At 37.8% G+C, this 17880-nt stretch overlaps 1 protein-coding gene across 3 annotated transcripts in view; it reads right to left on the reverse strand.

Annotated features, from left to right (window-relative positions):
* The window catches only part of ESYT2 (extended synaptotagmin 2), an 80218-nt gene that overhangs the window by 21830 nt on the left and 40508 nt on the right, over positions 1-17880 (reverse strand). For all 3 annotated transcript variants that reach the window (XM_064386705.1, XM_064386647.1, XM_064386559.1), the window contains exons 7-11: positions 7839-7894; positions 2991-3111; positions 2188-2364; positions 1650-1732; positions 408-456 (exon numbers count right to left, since the gene is read on the reverse strand). In XM_064386705.1, the coding sequence (XP_064242775.1) occupies positions 408-456; positions 1650-1732; positions 2188-2364; positions 2991-3111; positions 7839-7894 (486 nt within the window). The remainder of the gene's footprint in view (positions 1-407; positions 457-1649; positions 1733-2187; positions 2365-2990; positions 3112-7838; positions 7895-17880) is intronic.

Genomic DNA, 17880 nt, shown 5'->3' on the forward strand with positions numbered 1-17880 from the left:
CTTTAAAATACCAAGAAAATTCTTAAAGATCTGTAAAGATATTCTTGGAAAACAAACCCTGCACAATGTTCCTATAAAATCTCTCTTACATATAGGATAAAAATTAGTCTGCCCAGCAATTAACCATTCTCTTGCAAAAAAACTTCTCACCAAATATCTAAGTTACTATTACTTGCATAGGAGTAACCTTAAAACTCCAAGACCAACAAAGAATGTCATTATTTTTCAGATCTCACCAGTTTAAATATCTCTTAAACCACTGTACTAATCATCAGGGCATCTATTTCCACAGCATTAAGGTTATTCTTGCACATACAGGAACTATGCCCAGGAAAAAAAAAATCCAAGAAGAACAACATGTACAACATATGGGCCTGGTTAAACCAAAACTTACTGAACTTGATTACCTCATCTAGAAGACGCTCCTTTTCAACCTCAATTAAATCAATCATCAAACTAGAAAAAGAGAAAAAAAGAAGTACTATTTTAGCCAAGAAACAAAAGATCTAGTACAGAACTCAAGCACCACCCTGTGCTTGCTGAGTATCCACTGAGATCAAAAAAGCAGAATACTAATTTTTTAGCACCTAAGAAAAGAAGGAGCAGGGAGTGAAATGGCTGAGCAAAGATGAGTGCAGGATTTCAGGAAAATGCCTACACTAGAGCCCATTTTGTAACCACGAGGGCAACTGGCACAATAAAATTCACATATATATGACCCAACTCTTAAAACAGAGAGCACATCCAAACCACCCACTGGAAATAGCACCTATGACCAAATTCATGCTTTGGCAGTGTCTGGGAGAATTCTAGTTCACACAAGCTAAAAATGTAGCAGGGAGTGAATCTGCTAAAAATTAAGCAGAGCAGACATCTGCATGCCAGTGCATGAACATTTGCCTGGCTTTTCATTTTATTAGTACTGAGGTACACATTATGTCACTTCCTCCCAGTGTAAGATTAGGGAAGTGCAAAGAAAATTCTTTATTTTAATGAGAAGCAGGTACTGTTGCTCCTGTTAAGAGAGGAGCTGGAAAGGGAAGGGAGCTCTGCTCTGTATGGAAAGCAACAATGGGAAGTTCCAAAACTCTGCAAGAAATAAAGGTGACAAATTACTGGAGAAAGAAGCTAGCTAAAACACTGAAATGTTTATGAGTAAACACCTACGGAGTCAAAGAGTGAGTCATGTTTGTAAAAGCATTACAGTAAAAATTTTTCTTTAATCAAATAGTTAAGATCAGCTCTTATGAGGAAAAACAAACTCCAGACAGTCATTTAGAAGCTATGAAGATGAAGGAGATACAGACTTATAAAACTATATTAACTTTGCCTGAAGAAAGAATTAAGACTTCGTGCTAGCTCACAGACGTTAAAGAAGCTAGGGCACAATTCTGGGAACCCACAATACTGGCTTGTCTTTTTCAGAAAGGATGTAAACATATAGACATGTATATACACACCCAAGCACATCTGCATAAAAAATGTATTTACATACATGAAGTAGTTAGGAAATTACCACCAAGATAATTTATTTATAAATACAATTAGATAGCAGAACAACTGCAATAAAATAAAAATAATAATTGAAGAAAAATTACAATATTTAATCTCTTTCCAATACCTACAAACATATTCTCCATAACATTTACCTTCCCAGGAAGTCATCTTTATCTGGATCTTCATCAAAGAGCTCAATCTCTAGCTCCTGACCTGGATGTTCATACACTAAGGCCTGGAAGTTCAGTGAGAGAACATTATCAGTAAAAATGACCAGCTTGGTTAAATGGCATAATAACAGTAAAACACTGAGCTGCAGTACCTTTGTACAATCAAATACATTAGTAAGAAAATGCTTTTAAAAATTGAAATTTAATGAGTAGAGCAATTTTAAGAGCTTTTCAGATAAAATTTGTCAATGTTGGCTCTAAAAGCCCAAACTACTTTTTCAGAATTACTGATGCTCAGTCTAGACAAAAAAAAAAAAAAAAAAAAAAACAAACAACCATATATATTAATAAAGGGAGAATTTCTGTTTTGTTACAGAACTTTGGGCTTCTAGAGGGAGACATCAAGAAACTCCTTAAGGACACCCCCAAAATAACATCTTTAACAAAAGAAAGAGGATATTTCTTCTTTTGTTTCTTCAATAAAGAAGAACATACAACAAAGTATTTTTATTGGTTATACCTCATAAACTTCATTCCATTTTGGATTGAGATTTTCTTTGATGACCTTGCTTTGGAAAATTTGGTTGCCCACACGGATGATTCCATAAGGATCTGACTTTCCTTTGACAATCCCTTTTAGGTAAGTATCTTTCCCCTCTAGATCCTGAGCTTCAATAAAGTGTATCCTTAGAACACCCTGAAAAAGGAAAAGATGAGTTTATGTAGTAATCTGAAAACTTCCATGTCATCACAATTTACACAAAGATGTTTTATAATTTCCACTGCCATTTCCTTAACATGAAATTTATTTTGGACATACTGTAAATAGAAGATATCAGTGATGATCCACACACTCAACAGACCTAGCACTCAAGAGACTCCTGAAAAGAAAAACTGCCATCAGCCTTCAGAAACATGCTAGTTACATCAAGAAATATCAGGTTTCTGGAAGCGAGTAACAAAAAATAGCAACAACTGTTTAGTGAAGCACATTAATAGTAATTTTCCATGATAATATAAAACACATGCTACTTTTTTTTTATCTATACAGTTAAACCAGATTGTAGCAATCTAGTGATTGTAAAAGTAATAAGTTTAAGATTCAAAAAAAAAAAGAATAAATAAATCTTTCTTGGTGTTCTTTTGAAACATTAACTTCACAGAAATTGTTTCTAAATTAAATCAGTTATTATCAGTGATTGAATTCACAGCAACTTGTACCAGGGAAGTAATTGTATTTCAAAATTCCTCCAGATTGCCTTGAACAATTAGTACAGAAGAAACTGAATGCCCAATTATGGCTGTGAACAGGAACCTGCTTACCTTTGGTATAGGAAACCTCAGCTGAGCAATCTGCACTTCACTGACCAGGGGCACTGTAATTCTGTTTGGAAGGACCAAGTAGTTGGATATGATATCCAGTATTATTGTATCTGATAAGCCACTGTTGGAGAAAGGAATCCTCGGTTACTTCAAAGAAAATATTCCTTTTGCTGCTTAACAACCTAAATGGAGAAAATATTTGCCTTCCTGGGAAAGCAGAGGACACATCTGGTTTGTAAACTTAAAATACAGGATTCTTGCCCAAACGGCCACCAGGTGGAAGCAGCAGACACTGAACAGCAGAAACCACAGGGATTAATATAAAGTTCTCATTTCCCTGCCACAACCAAATTTCACCCTCAGCCTTGCCTTTTAAAACCAGCCTGGGTAAAAGGCTATTGCAAAAGTTCTCTTGCCTCTAATGCATATAACCAAGCAGATGGTAACTGTTTAATTACTTTGTACTTCAATAATGATTTATCTGTCCTTGCAAGTTTGGCTACCCCTTCCTGTATTGTTATGAAACCACTTGTCCTCTTGAGCTGGGAGGACCATCACTTAAACCACAGACACACAGAACACAAGCTCATGGCTCAGTAAAACGTAGCCTAGGGAAGCAAAACTGGTTTTGTTCAGTGAAAAGGGAGTGGCAATGCAACCACCCTGGTAATGAAGCACATAAAACCCCACACCCCTCCACAAACAGAGAAGAGAACAATTTCCTAAGCTACAAGGTCACCCAGCTGAGGTCTGAACTGACAACAAATCATAGTCAGACCAACAGCACTGGTTCCACACATTGCCTACACAGGCAGGAGGCAGAACACAGCCAACCAGGACATCTCAGGAGCATGCACAAAGGTTCAGAGAGGTCATTACAACAATACTTGAGATACTCTGAACTGCAGAGGGACATTCTCACTAAAGCCGGTGGAGCTGAGGTTTCTCCTCCTAAATACACTCCATAATTCCCTTTTTACAGTCTTTGTGAAACCAAGATGTAGATAACATTTGATTACTTTGAACATTTTTTGGATGAAGCACTTGTGTGTGAGCACCTTGTGAAGTCTTCTAAGTCTGAATCTGAAGCTGGGAATAGCTCTGACTCAGGAGCTAGCATATAAAAACACAAAAACTGCAGTGAAACATGATATGTGTTACAGTTTCATTTGGAAGGAAAATGTAGTGGTGAGCAATTAACATTATGTTAGAGATGGGCAACAGAACAAACCCATTAAATACAATCTGGCCCAGTAAAAATCCACACTGATTTTCATGCCAGACATTTGCAACCTGAACAGCCTGCAACCCCCTGGCTGCCCACTTCCACTGGAAATCCAGATAAGTACAATACATGATGGAACATGGCTGACTTTGTAATGGTACTCAGAACAGCAGGAACAGAGGGAGCTCAAGGCTGCACCAAACTCAATGGACAGGTCTGTGCAGGCTTCTGGTTAGAAAGAAGAAAGTGGATAATGTTAAGATACTGCCCAGAGGAAAATAGTTTCCTCTCAACTTCTGAGTTAATTCACATGTGCCCTAAAGAGTCTTTCTTCCCCTCCCTTTCATGCAGAGCTTATCCAATCACATTTACAAAGGTTGTCATTCTATGTGAACCCTAGAAATTCAGTTTCAGTAAATCTTAAGACAAATACTACAAGATATGTTATCTGAAGAGCAGCTTCACTTAGCTATCATTTTAACATACTGCTTTTCAAACTTTAAAGTTTCATTTTGCCAAACATCTCGCTTTCAATTTATGCTCTCTGAAATGAGCCAAGAAAATAGAATTCATTATTTTGTCAAGAGGTGACAAAAAATTGAAGATAAACATCTCAACCAGTCTTAACATTAAAAGAAAAAGAAAAACCAAACCCAAGCTGAAGTGATGGCAACTACACATGCAACAATCACACTTTTCAAAATACAAGTCTAATGACAAAACTGTAGTATAGAGATCAGGTAAGCTTTTTTGTTCCTGCTTTTGTTAGTGTCCCTACTTGGCAAGAAGAGAAAGCTCTGCCTTCATGCTCAGTCCCTTAAGAACAGACAACTAATGGAGAAAAATAACTGACAGAAAGCAAAGGAGCTGTGCAAGGAAAGCAATGGTAGCAGTGCTTGCCCTGCTCTTCTCTAGTATTTCCTTAAGATCACAAACTTTACGTAATCACAGGCATAAATAAACCTACTCTGGACCTGCATAAAGGTTCAGAGACTGACTGAATGTTCAAACAGAGCCACAGCAAATTTCCTTAAATAAGAGAAAGAAACACAGCCCAAGCACTGGGAGGACTCACAATCCTTTATGCCAGAACCAAACCCCAATTCTGGTTCCAGAGGTCAGTCTCATAATTTTATCCCAACATTACTACTTGAATTTCACAAAAAACACCTGAGAAAAATGAGGCAGCATTAATGAAGTTTCACCAAGTTTTACACAGAGAAACTGAACTCCCAGAAGGTAGCAGATACCCTAACTTTAAATATGGAGCTGAAAAAGAACACTGAAGATTGTATGCAACTAATGAATTAAATGAATGCTAAAACAACACGGTGCTTTTAAGCTGTTTAAATCTCATCTAGTATTAGCCAGCTGGGGTGCTCTTGGATGCAAAGTATTCTTCATGAATACAAGGCAAAAATGACAATCCTTTGCATTTTTTGTTATCTAAATTAAGTGGTCTGATCTATGGAAAACAGAGACAAAACACTGCAAGCAACAGAGAATGATGCGTTAATATAAACCCTTATGTTGATGCATCATTAAAAACCAGCTTCCTAAGATCATAAAACTTTAGTCAATGATTCTATGTACAATTATTTCTTCAGTTCAAAAAAGTGAAAGAAGTGTGCAATGTTTCATACTGTTTATTAGACTGTCTTCAAAAGCTCAATTTCATTGCAGAAAAATAATTGTTAGTTGCCTACTCTTTTGTATTTCTCTCTACTTAGTTCTACTTAATTTTTATAAATTTTTATCAGCTGTGTACTTTTCCTGCACTGTCTTTATTCATACTGCAGAGACAGCACATTTCTGACTGCGTAGAGTGTTTTCACTGTATCTCAAGTAACCCCAGCACCTTCCCATCATCCACATCCTCTCCTGAAAGCACCTGAGTATTCTCACAGCCTGGCTTCTCCTCACACAGAGATTTTAATTCCACTTCTCCACAAGCTATACTAATCATGGAACATGAATTACTTGTGTGTCCTTCTCCTTGTGGAGTCATATAGGAAAAGCAATGAAAAAATTGTTACCAGCTGACAGGGAAGCTTCCAGCAGCTAATGCTGAAATTCAATTAGCAGAAGACATTTGCAAACAGTACAAATAAGCAGCTCAGTGTTCAGCCAACAGCCATAGGATTATAAAGGTACCTGTGGTGGCAGCAATCTCTTGTTCATCATTGTTTATAACAAGTACAATATGTCAAGTTGTCAGACCAAAATACACAACTTATCTATACAGATAAGAAAAACAAATACAGCACTAAAGAAACCTCTTGGCAAGGCAGAACATGAGTCACCCCAGTTACAGTTACTATAGAAACTATACCACGTCTAGATGGCACCGGGTTGTGCATATGTGGCCAAGTTTGGTTGCTCTGGAAACCATAAACTTGAGATATTTAGCGAGACTTTGTTTACATCTGAGGTTTTGTGTTTGCAGTCAGGCAAATATATAGCAGGATGTGAGTCTCAGGAGCCTAGTAAAGTTAAGTACTAAATGTAAATTTAGTCATATCAAAAAGGGGAATTATTACTCAGGAGCTGTATTTTGGAAGCCATTTTCTCTCACTCATCAAGAAAACCTCTTTCCTTAGAGACAGTCTTATGCAGGCTTGAAACATGAGCAATTCTTGGAGCCATTAACCTACTTAATGCAAGTTCTAATTTCAAACTGTTCAGCTGGGATTCCACACAATGGCTTCACGTGTCTAAGGAAAGCAAAACCCGCTTCAGTCATGCAATTGATTACTAAGGGATTAATTTAATAACTCAATTCAAACTCCTGTTTTGAAACAATAAAAAATAATTCTGGACTCAGCCAACTCTTGAGAGTATGTGATCTAATAAAAGGGGTAGTCACAAAATCCAAGTGTGTATCAGATCCACCATTTTCTCCTTTGCCATTGTCTCCATATTAAAAAGCCCTTGGGTAACTATTAAAACCTGATAAATATGAATATATTAATGGATTTAACTTTATCAGGTTTATAATAATTGAAAGCATCCTGATTTGCACCTCTATTGATGCTTTTTCATTTGGGATTTTATCATGTGGTATTAGGAAAAGCTCTGAATAAGCTAAGCTGTTTTATAGCCATATACAGTCAGTGTTTTTGCTACTCCACTTGATCTTCACATAATAAACTGAAAGCTTTAAAAGTAAACACTTGAAGATATTAGAAATTGTATTTAATTTGAATAATTTTAAGGTACTTCTAATGACCTTTACACAAGCAAATAGAGATGGATTGGCATACAAAGCCAAGAACCAAGATGTCATGAACCCATTGGCATAAAAGGAAGGTTCTGTGTCATTCATAGGAGATGGCAGATAGGAAATTCACAAGATTCTGGAAAGGCTGAGAACACTAAAAGAAGCACATTACAAATTATATTTTCAAAGTATTTTTAACAAGACCTACTAGATATACTTTTGGCATACTTTGACTTGTGGTGAAATCACTACCTTCTGCAAATTGAGCAATTTCATATAATTCTACATTAAGAGAGAACTGTTCAGAGTCATCTAACCTAGAAACTATTCAACTGATGGTCTTGAGATTTTCTGGGCTCTACTGGGGTGCAGATATATCAAACACTGCTTTAGATATACTCACTTCAGTCCTGGAACATCCAGAAGATTGGTCAGTCCAGTCCAGTTAATTTCCAAAAGCTGTCAATTGCAGAGAAAAGAGGGAGAGGGAAGAAAGGACAGGAAAAAAAAAAGCAAAAAAAAAAAAAAAAGCAGCTTAGAACTGGTAACTCTGAAAAAATAAACACAATTGTTACAGAATCTGATCAGCAAAGAATTAAACAGTTTCCAGGATTTTCTTAAACAAACAAACCAACCCTCTTCCATTCCTAAGATTTTTAGACACAGTTTTTAAAAGTTACAAAAAGTTTCACCATTCTCTTACCCACTCTTCCACCGTTCATATAAATATACATTCCCCAATATACACAAATACACAGGATCTACTCCGTACAACCCATACAGAATAATGAAATGTGGTCCTATTTTCTGGAGAAATATTTCTGGAGTCACCATAGACCTCTTATAGATGAACAGTCATTAACATGAATTTGCAAATTATAATAAACTGATAAAGAATCCCACATGAGACCAGGAAAAAAGAGATCTAGAAGACATAACCAACAGAAAGAATGAAGAATTGGGATTAAGAAGGTGGCAGGAAGATGTGATAACAGCTTTCAAACATAAGAGGCTGTTTTCAAGGCACAAGTTAATTCTATCACTGATAAAGAAGAAAGTTATCAACAGGATTAAGTATCAAAGACAGAAAAATCCTCAGAAATAATTAAAAGGGATAACTCATTGCTAGGTCATACATACTTTCTTCACTGAAAATCTTTGCAGAATATTATGCTGTATAGAGGTACCTATTCTGTTTCAAGATTGCTGCCATTAAAAACTAATTTAAAACATCCTTTTTGATCCTATAATATTCTAATTCTAGATAACAAAACCAACAGACCCGAATTCACTTAGTTCTCTCTTCACTGAATGATTTCAATTAACTTCACAGAAGTTACCAGAGTATTTAAGCAACACATAAATCCAAACCCACTCAGTTACCACCATGTTTACAAATCCAACTCACTCAATTTAAGTATAACTGCATGAGAAAAAGATTTTGATATTCCTCAGTTAAGAAACTAATTGTGGCAGTTCAGCTAAATGCTAAAACAAAACAACAAACCTCTACAAGAAAAAATGTTGCGTATTTTCACAAACAGATGAGAATCATCACCCCACCTTCACCTTATTTTTTAAAAATAGCACATACCATTCTTTTACAAAGGATCTATTAATAGTTTAATTAATTATTTCCTTTGCAAATACTTCCAGTAAAGATAACACATAATAGATTAACTCATATAAGGAGCATTGTTTCTTAATATACTTTTGAAATGGTGGCAAATATTTCAACAATGTTACCTATGAACAATATTATCAGGTCTTTCTGTAACAAACAATTAAGCAGGGGAAAAAATCATTATCCTTTCATGGAAAAAAGTAAGATGCAATAACCAGATATTCCAGAACAAAAGGCAACACAAATCAGGGGACATACTGCAAGAATCTACATGAGCACCATGCTCTTGCCACAAACAGGGCTCAGGCTATCCTGGGCATCATGAAGACGATTAAGGGACTGGAGCATGATGTCATGAGAGATGCCCAGTACCTTCATTATTTTTATGGCCCTCCACTGGACTTACTCCAGCATGTCCCTGTCTGTGTTGTGCTGGGGAACCCCACACTGCACTCGCAGATGTGCCTCACCAGTGCTGTGGAGAATGGAAAAATCTCCCTCAACCAGCTGGCAATGCTTCTCCTAATGCAACACAGGGTGCTATTGGCCTTCTTTGCCATAACTGCACATTTCTGACTTCTCTTCCACCTTCTGTCCAACTGAACAGCCCATGGCTTCTTCAGCAAAGCTGCTTTCCAGCCAGTCAGCCCCCAGCCTATCCTGGGAGACAGGGTTATTCCTCTCTAGGCACAAGACTTTACATTTCCATTTGTTGAACATCGTGAAATTCCTGTTGGGACATTTGTCCAGCTTGTCAAGTCCCTCTAAACAGCAGAACAACTATCAGGTGTATCAAGCACTCCTTCCAGTTTTAAGCAAGCAAACTTGCTGAGAGCACACTCTGTCCCAGCATCCAGGACTGCCACGAATTTGTGCTGGCCCCCGTTTTTACCCCAGGGTAAATCACTGCTGATGGTCCCCCAGCAAAACTTCATGTTGCTGACCACAAATCACTGAGCCTGAAGAGTTTAGAGACCTTTTCAACCAAGCTGCCCATTTATCTACTCTGTACTTAGCAGTTTACCTACGAGGATGTTGCAGAAGGCAGTGTCAAAAGCTTTACTGAAGTCAAAGTAAGCTGTATACATAGTTCTTCCCTCATCCACTGAGCCAGCCTTCTGATCACAGAGGGTTATTGGCTTGGTTTCCATGATTTCCTGTTCATGACTCCCTCCTGGCTACTCCAATCACTTTCTTGTCTCTCCAACCTTACCAGCAGGAGGGAGCTCATCACCTGAGCCCCTGTGCCCTTGAACTGCCCCAGAGCCACGCTGCAGTCACCTTTCAAGCTTTCCAGATCTCCCCTGGAAGTGGCGATCCCCACATGGAAGAGCAGCAGGTAATGGTCTGAGGGCCAGCCAAGCTGTAAGAGCTGACACCAAGCTGAACCTGAGGTCCAGGCAAGCACAAACCTCAAGGGAAAACAGGTCAGGATGGCACCTGGGCCCAGGAGTCTCTCAGAAGTGACCACCTCCCCCTTTCTCCTGCTGCTGCAGTGCAGCTCAGGCTCTGCTGGCGTGGATGCTCCCAGGCCCTCCTCTGCTACACTGGCCCCAAATCTGTCCCACAGCTGCAAATCTGCAGATGGGGTAGGAGTCATCTTCCCTGGGGCAGAAAATTTCCATCTTTCCTCATCATGGAATAATTCCACCCAGTAGTTTCTCCGGAAAGTCAGCGATCCTGTTTCAGACATCCCCTCTCTACAACGAGTCACGCTATGTGAGGGAAACTAAACTCAGCCTAAGCCACCTACCTGATCCTATCCATTTGTTAAGGATGAAACCAGACTGTGAGAATATAAAGTGAAAAAATTCTTCAGCAGTTCTACAGAGATTGCTGACTTTCTTGACTGACTCCTTCTTTAGGTGAAGAAGGACCACTTTGTATGCAATGTCTTTTTTGAAGCACTTAATTTACAGCTAGCTTTGCCCACATTCTATTAGAGTACTAACTAGCAGGATTTTACTGAGAAAAGGTTAATGCTCCTCTATTTATGAAATACTAACAAGGCTAAATGGAAGTAATACCTCTCAGAAGAGAATAAGGTCTTAGCTACAACCCATACTGTATACTGAACATTTTTTTTTTTTTGAGGTGCTGTAATTTTTTTTTTCTACATGATTATCAATTTAAAGCTATGAGGGTTTCTACTTTCCAAATGTAAAAAACCCCTTGTTGAAAAGAATTTGTTGTAAAATGGGTTCTTTTACATTGGTATGTAAGCTTTAGTTGTACAGTTCTACAAAAACAAACTATGAGCTAGAACACAGAACATTTTGATTTAGGAAAACTAAGATAATTTCAGTACATTCCACTTTGAAAATTAATTGTGCAAATTATTAGTATATTTTCTCAAATCTCCTCCTCATCTTAAGTCTGAAAAAAAAAAAAGTTAAAAAATAAATAATTGAACCAGGATGAAAAGTCCAACTTAGTGTGAATAATTTCAGTTTTATACTACTTCCTCAATCATGCAAACCCACAGATGTTTAAGTAATATAGCAAACAAGTAGGTTGGTAGTAGCTGATAAGACTAACCACAAATTGAGTATTCAGACTAATTTTCTTGTTCTAATCACAAGTTTTGACTGTACATTATTATAGACACTTTAAAAATCTATGCAGTCTACCAAGCTTCTAGAAGAAGTAGTTTTATACTGTTTTAAGACAAATAAGACAGTTTATTATATGATTTATTTTTTTCTTTATTCATAGGCAAAACAGAAGCAAATGGACACCAAAAATGCCTTCCAAAAGTGGTCCCTGTCCTGAGGTGCTCATACCTGCATCCTGTATTTAACAGTTTTACATAATGATGTTTTCAGATTAAATAGCAAATGAGAAAAGATTTGCATTTCCTTTTTTTTTTCATATTTTGGTCAGTGTACTGCATGCAACAGTTAACACAGTAAGTCCTGTGCTTCCCCTAAACAGACTTCACTGAATAAATGCATTGAGCAACACAATGCATGTTGAAATTCAACATTGAGAAACATCTCCTGCACTGGACTGAAACATTTATCACAGTGGTTTCTGTATTAACTGCCACAGCCCAAAAGAAAGCCAAGATCAACCAAGAAGATGCCACTGAGAAGTGACACTTTGCACTGATGTGACTAAAAAGCATTTCAAAAGGTTGCAACACAGCCTATGAAACAAAACAGGGCCTATGGTACAAGTTCACTGTCAATATTTTGATTATTACACACCTCTGCTAAAAAACAAACCTACCCATTCATTCCATCATCAGTCCTTACAGCATGAAACATGGAAAAACAATTACACAAAAAACCTGAGATGTCTGCCACTAAGAGTGGTCATTTAGACAAGAAATACATATAATATCAGAAATTCTCTTAATCCACTTAATGTACAGGAATAAAGATAAAAAACCAATTTCAGAAATGTTCAAGTCAAATCCTCTTCCACTTGAAGCTGAAGCTCAGAAATTAAAAGAACATTATTACAGCTAAGAATTTTACAGGGTTATTAAAAAGCTTTGCACATAAATCTTAAGCCATGAAATGTTTTGGAAGGAATATGAGCCTTCAAACTCCTGGCATAATCAAGCTTTCACTGTTTGGGCTTTAAACATAAATTCCCCTGTCAGATAAAATTTGTTGCATTTGCCCACCCCAGAGCTTCCTTTTGAGTTCTGCCAGAAGCACCCAGCAGTAACACACACTCTAACCTTAGTCTACAGGTATTAGGAAGAAATTTTTGTTTTGTTTTCTCCACTTCTGTTTTTTTTACTGTTCTATCTCCCCCTGTCTTCACCTCACCTTTCCTTTCAAAGAAGTTGTTTCAAGTCTGCACTTGGCTTCCAAACATAATCAGACCTGCAATAGATACACTGTTTGCAACTTAAGAGTTTTCCAAAACACAACTCAGGAAAAAAAAATCCTTATACCTGCGAAAGTATAGAAATAACACTGACAGCAGACACACACGCAGCAGACTGAGAAGATAGGAGGCAAAGAATTTCTTCCTAAGCAGGAGAGAGCCCCCAGCCACAGTCCAGCAAAATAACAAGGGATTTTCATTCTGTATTTTGGGCACTGCCATGCCATGACTTGCTGGAGAAGAACAGGACCCTCTAACATGTGGTTCTGACAGAAGTTACAGCAATGTTGCCATCATAACTGAAGAGTCCTTTGGAGAAAAAGGAAGCAAGCAAGGGACTCCCAGCTGATGAATCTTTTATAAAGCACCAAATCTAAAAACTTGCCACATTTAAAAAATAGCTTAACAATATGATTTCCTCCTCTGTCACCATTTTAAGCAATGCATAATTCTCTTAGTTTAGCTAAATTCAGAGAATGCCAGCTGGTTCTCTGCAGCAGAACTAACAGAAAAATTTTCCAGAACACTGGAAAAACTGCGTGCAGAATTTGTAACTAAATGAAATTCTGCCAGAAGCCAGAAACGGTGGTGTCTTTCCACAACACACTGCAGCTGAGAGAGGTGATGTGCCTTGCAGACTCTACCAACCAGCTCACTGGACAAAGGCAGGATTCCAGACACCAGTTACACTTTCCAATGAAGTATTCTGTGTGTCTTGTTACTCAAACCTCTTACAATTCTTCCTCTGCTCAGAGAGGTGAAAACAAATTTCATTATCTGCCTGAAAGCCAAGAAAGTCACATCTTCCCAAAGCTCTGTACTGAGAATAAATGCAACACATGCATTGGAAGAATTTAAAAAATAAAATTAAAAAATAAACCCCTTCAGCCAATAAGAAAAGGCAGGCTAAAAACTGATGAGCATCTCTATACACATTGGGTGTTCTCAAGACCCTAGAAACCTTTACAAAGGGAAAAATACATGCTGGAATGTAGAATACACAGGGCCATAAATAAAGTTCACAGAAGTACAAAAAGCAGCCTCTAAACACTGCCAACCTTGTGGCTTGATTTGGCTGCCATAAACAATACTAATTCTCAGAAGAGAAGCCACAGCGTATTTTAAAATGCTGATTAACAACTTCCTGCTAAATGAGTTATGGAAGTGTAAGACTTTTGTAGGAAAACTTAAGCTCTTATCCTCTGGAAGGATACAATTCCACAGGATAAGGTGTGATTCTTCCCAGAAATGTATTACACGGAGGGGACTAACATGCCCTCCCTCTACTGTTACTTGTGAAAGGCCATACAGAGACATAGTACAATTTGTTAGTAAAACAAAGCCCATCACCACCTACAATACTGAAGTGTTGGCATTGTTGTAATAATTTAATATGTAACATTATCCAGTGTATCTCCCAGGAAATACACAATAAACTCAACCTCTCAAACAACCCTACAGAGAGTAGGTGCTGTAGTATTCCCACTGGTTGCTATTAAACACAGCATATCTCTGCACAGAAATGGTGTTTTAAAGTTTCTCAGTTGTAACTCTCTGAAGATTTCAAAGAGACAACTGCTAGAGAGGTAAGATGTATATTTGAGGGGTAGAAGACACAGCAGGCAAGTGAGCTGAAGTGACCAGAAGCAGGATCACAGTTGACTTTGCACAAATCCAGTGCAACTGCTGTTCTCAATAGTGTCAGCTACTCACAGCTTTATTCAAGCCAATTCTCTCCACCTTCTCTACTCCTTCCTACCCTTCTATCAGTCTCCATTTTGGTTCACACCCTCACACCAGTCTCCTGACTTTAGTGAGCTAGCTCAGGCAAATAAAATCTATCTGAAGGACAGGAAATTGGGCATTTCTTATGGTGTTTAATATCCTGCTAGCTCATGTCCCTTAGCCAGCTTCCTCCAGCAGCAGAAGTTTCAAAACTGGTGTTAAGAGAGACAATAGCATTGAATGGGAGGGCAGAGGGTTAAAATAATAAGGTACTGTGGAAACACCAGCTGTGATGGCCCTTAAAACATCCCATAAGCTACCAAAATCTAAAATCACTGAGAAAAAATGTAAGTTGTAGCAAATTTTAAGCATGCTGAGTAGCAGTGCAAATCATTCACTTCATAAGCAACAAGAATAATTCCTAACAAATATTATTCTAACAGTAGCTGCATTTATCCAGGTGTTCCACAAACCTGACAGTCCCATATGTTCTACAGTCATTCTATACATTCTACATAACCACTTTGTTTATTTTCAGCCATTTCACTAGGACTCATTATGGCTGCAAGCACTCCTTTATGAGTCTAATTTTCATCAGGACTTATAATTTTGCAAGTCCCATCCAGCCAGTTTTCCAAAGGCAGACAATATTAAATGAAATTAAACGGATATAAAAATTAATCAAAACTACAGGACAGAACCAATCTGTAAAGTGAGTAGAAGGAGAGTAGTACTCAAGTCAGCAAGTGGAAGGCAAAACTGTAAATCTGAAAATGAGAGCTTTGGAAGAGCTGCCCATTTTTCCTGGAAGACATCCTGTTTTCCAGCCATTGTTCTTTTTAGAACATTAGTATTTTTATGTGTTTGTCTTATTGGGAGGGTTTTGGCTTTTATTAAGAGAAAAAGGTTGGGTTAGGACACACCCTCAATTCTGAGTGTGCCACTGAACAAGCTTTTGAAAATGACCCATTTACAGTACAACTATAAGCCATATAAACTTCTGTAACTGAAAAACAAATCAAAATAACTATGCACTGATTTATGCTAAAAGTAAAATAATAACTAAAACTTTGAGAACCAACTATCAGGTAAATATACATAATGTTAATATAGTGAGAAGTATGCAAAGAACCTCACAGATCCTGGCTGCTCATCCAGTGCCACCTTCTCTCTAGCACTGATACTCAGGTTTAAAAGACTAGTTCAAACATTAGAATGCACATATTTCCCTTCCTTGAAATATCCTACATATCTGGACTTATAAAATAAGCTGATGAAACTTTTAGCAGCTTCTTCACAATAACAACAAAATACAGTATATAGAAAGTTTCATAAGATGTAAGAACTCTTGAAAGATCAAAATCTTTATGTATTACTCAGAAATATGAGACTGGTAAACTCATAGGCCATGTTGCCTTATATAGTCATTAAGTCCAGCAAACAGATGATACAGAGCAAGAGGAATTGTTGCCAGTTACTTTAGACTGGAAAATATGAGAACAAAATCTAATGCCAGCTGCCAGCTAATTCCTCTTCTCTTCTAACAAAAATATTTAAGAAAAGCTTTCTTTGGCTGCAGCCATTTGCTCTCTAGTAAGAGAACAGAATTTGGTTCTTGCTATAATAAGCTTTATTTTACATTTTTCTACAGAAGTTAGAAAAATAAACACAGAAAAAACACACTGTGGTGGGGAGAGAAGTCTGTTTGGAAAAAGCTGAACAGCCATGGACAACTGTCAAAGTTATGGGCTATCTTAGATTATTTTTGAACCATCCACCCTTAGGTTTGCTTTGACCTTGACCACTACCTTTGTTTTTAAATGAAAGGAGGGTGAAAAACACTTTTAACATTTTTGTAACTGAATACTTTTGGGGAGGACTTGACTTTTCAGTCCAAGCTGATACTCTTCCCTATTTCCAATCCTTTTTTTGTCCCACTAATAAAGTGTCAGGGGTAGGACAAAAGACAAAATTTCTATGGACAAAGTATTTCCCAAAGTTCACAAACTGACCCCAACTCAGGGGTGTTTTACCTGATATGTTTTCAGTTTCTTCTCTCAGGTGCAAGTTGTCCTAGTTAAGCACTTTGCAGATGCATCACGCTTAGAAGAGTGGGCACAGGTACCAGAGTTAAAATCTACTGGAGAAGGCTCTGGGAAGTGGAAGGTTTGGATACCTCCTACCAGAGCAGGATGCTGGGAAGCAGAGCAGTGCCAGGAATTGCTTCAAGGATTCCTGCTGCTGATGTCTCCCTCCTACCACTGCCAGCTTTCCTACCTCTCCCCCAGAAGGCACCAAACAGAAGCAGCTGCAGGAGGTAGCCCAGGGCAACCCAGACACACTGGGTCAGGTCAAGGCTCCAGCACAGAGTGTGTCAGCATGGCTTCTGCAGAAGGACTGTACAAAACAGAACTGAGAGAGACAACACAAAGCACATCTAGACAATGCAGAAATGGTATTCCTGCAGGAGAAAAAGAGGCAGTGCCTCTGTCCACATAGCTACACTTCTCTCCCTGCTCCTCTAAACCAGAATGTTTGCATTTAACTTGTTTATTGGATGGTTCCTGGAATGAGCTGGGGACTGTACTGAGTATGGAAGTTGTTTAGGAGAGGATTAAATAGCAAAACGATATCAGAGAGTATGCTAACAATTACATAGTGCAAACCAGCATAAGACAGCATTCAGTCCTTTTCAGGGCCATGCTTACTTTGTTAGGATAAACATGAAGATTAACAGCTGTGCTACACTCACAACTCAGCCAGAGATTAAAAATGAGGTGAAACTTAAGCAGACATCTCCTAGTGTTTAGGCTCACTTCAGCAAAATCTGTGGAAATCCAAATTTGGTTCATCCCAATGTACTTCCTCAACTATTTCCAAATAAGAACAACAATGTTTTACCAGTTTTGCATGAACTAATTCACTTTTACAAAAACACTGACTAAACTGGGGACAAAATATTTCTGAATTCTTGCATATTTTACTAAGATTTAAGTCTCCATTCCTTCTACCCACACACGGTTTCTCTAGACAGATTAAACAAGCCACATAAACACACAAGTGATGTAAATTTTTTCTAGGCCATACATAAACACCTAAAACCAAACCTATCTTTTGAACATGGTAGCAAAAATTTATCATGGGATATTTGTTCAAAAGAACTGTATCACAGGAATGTGATTTCTTTGAAAAAAGTAACAACATACCTCCTAAAGCTGTTGAGGAATTCACTCTCACCCCCCAAGCCTAGATC

Source organism: Passer domesticus, chromosome 1 (assembly GCF_036417665.1).
Source record: "Passer domesticus isolate bPasDom1 chromosome 1, bPasDom1.hap1, whole genome shotgun sequence".
Lineage (NCBI taxonomy): Eukaryota > Metazoa > Chordata > Aves > Passeriformes > Passeridae > Passer > Passer domesticus.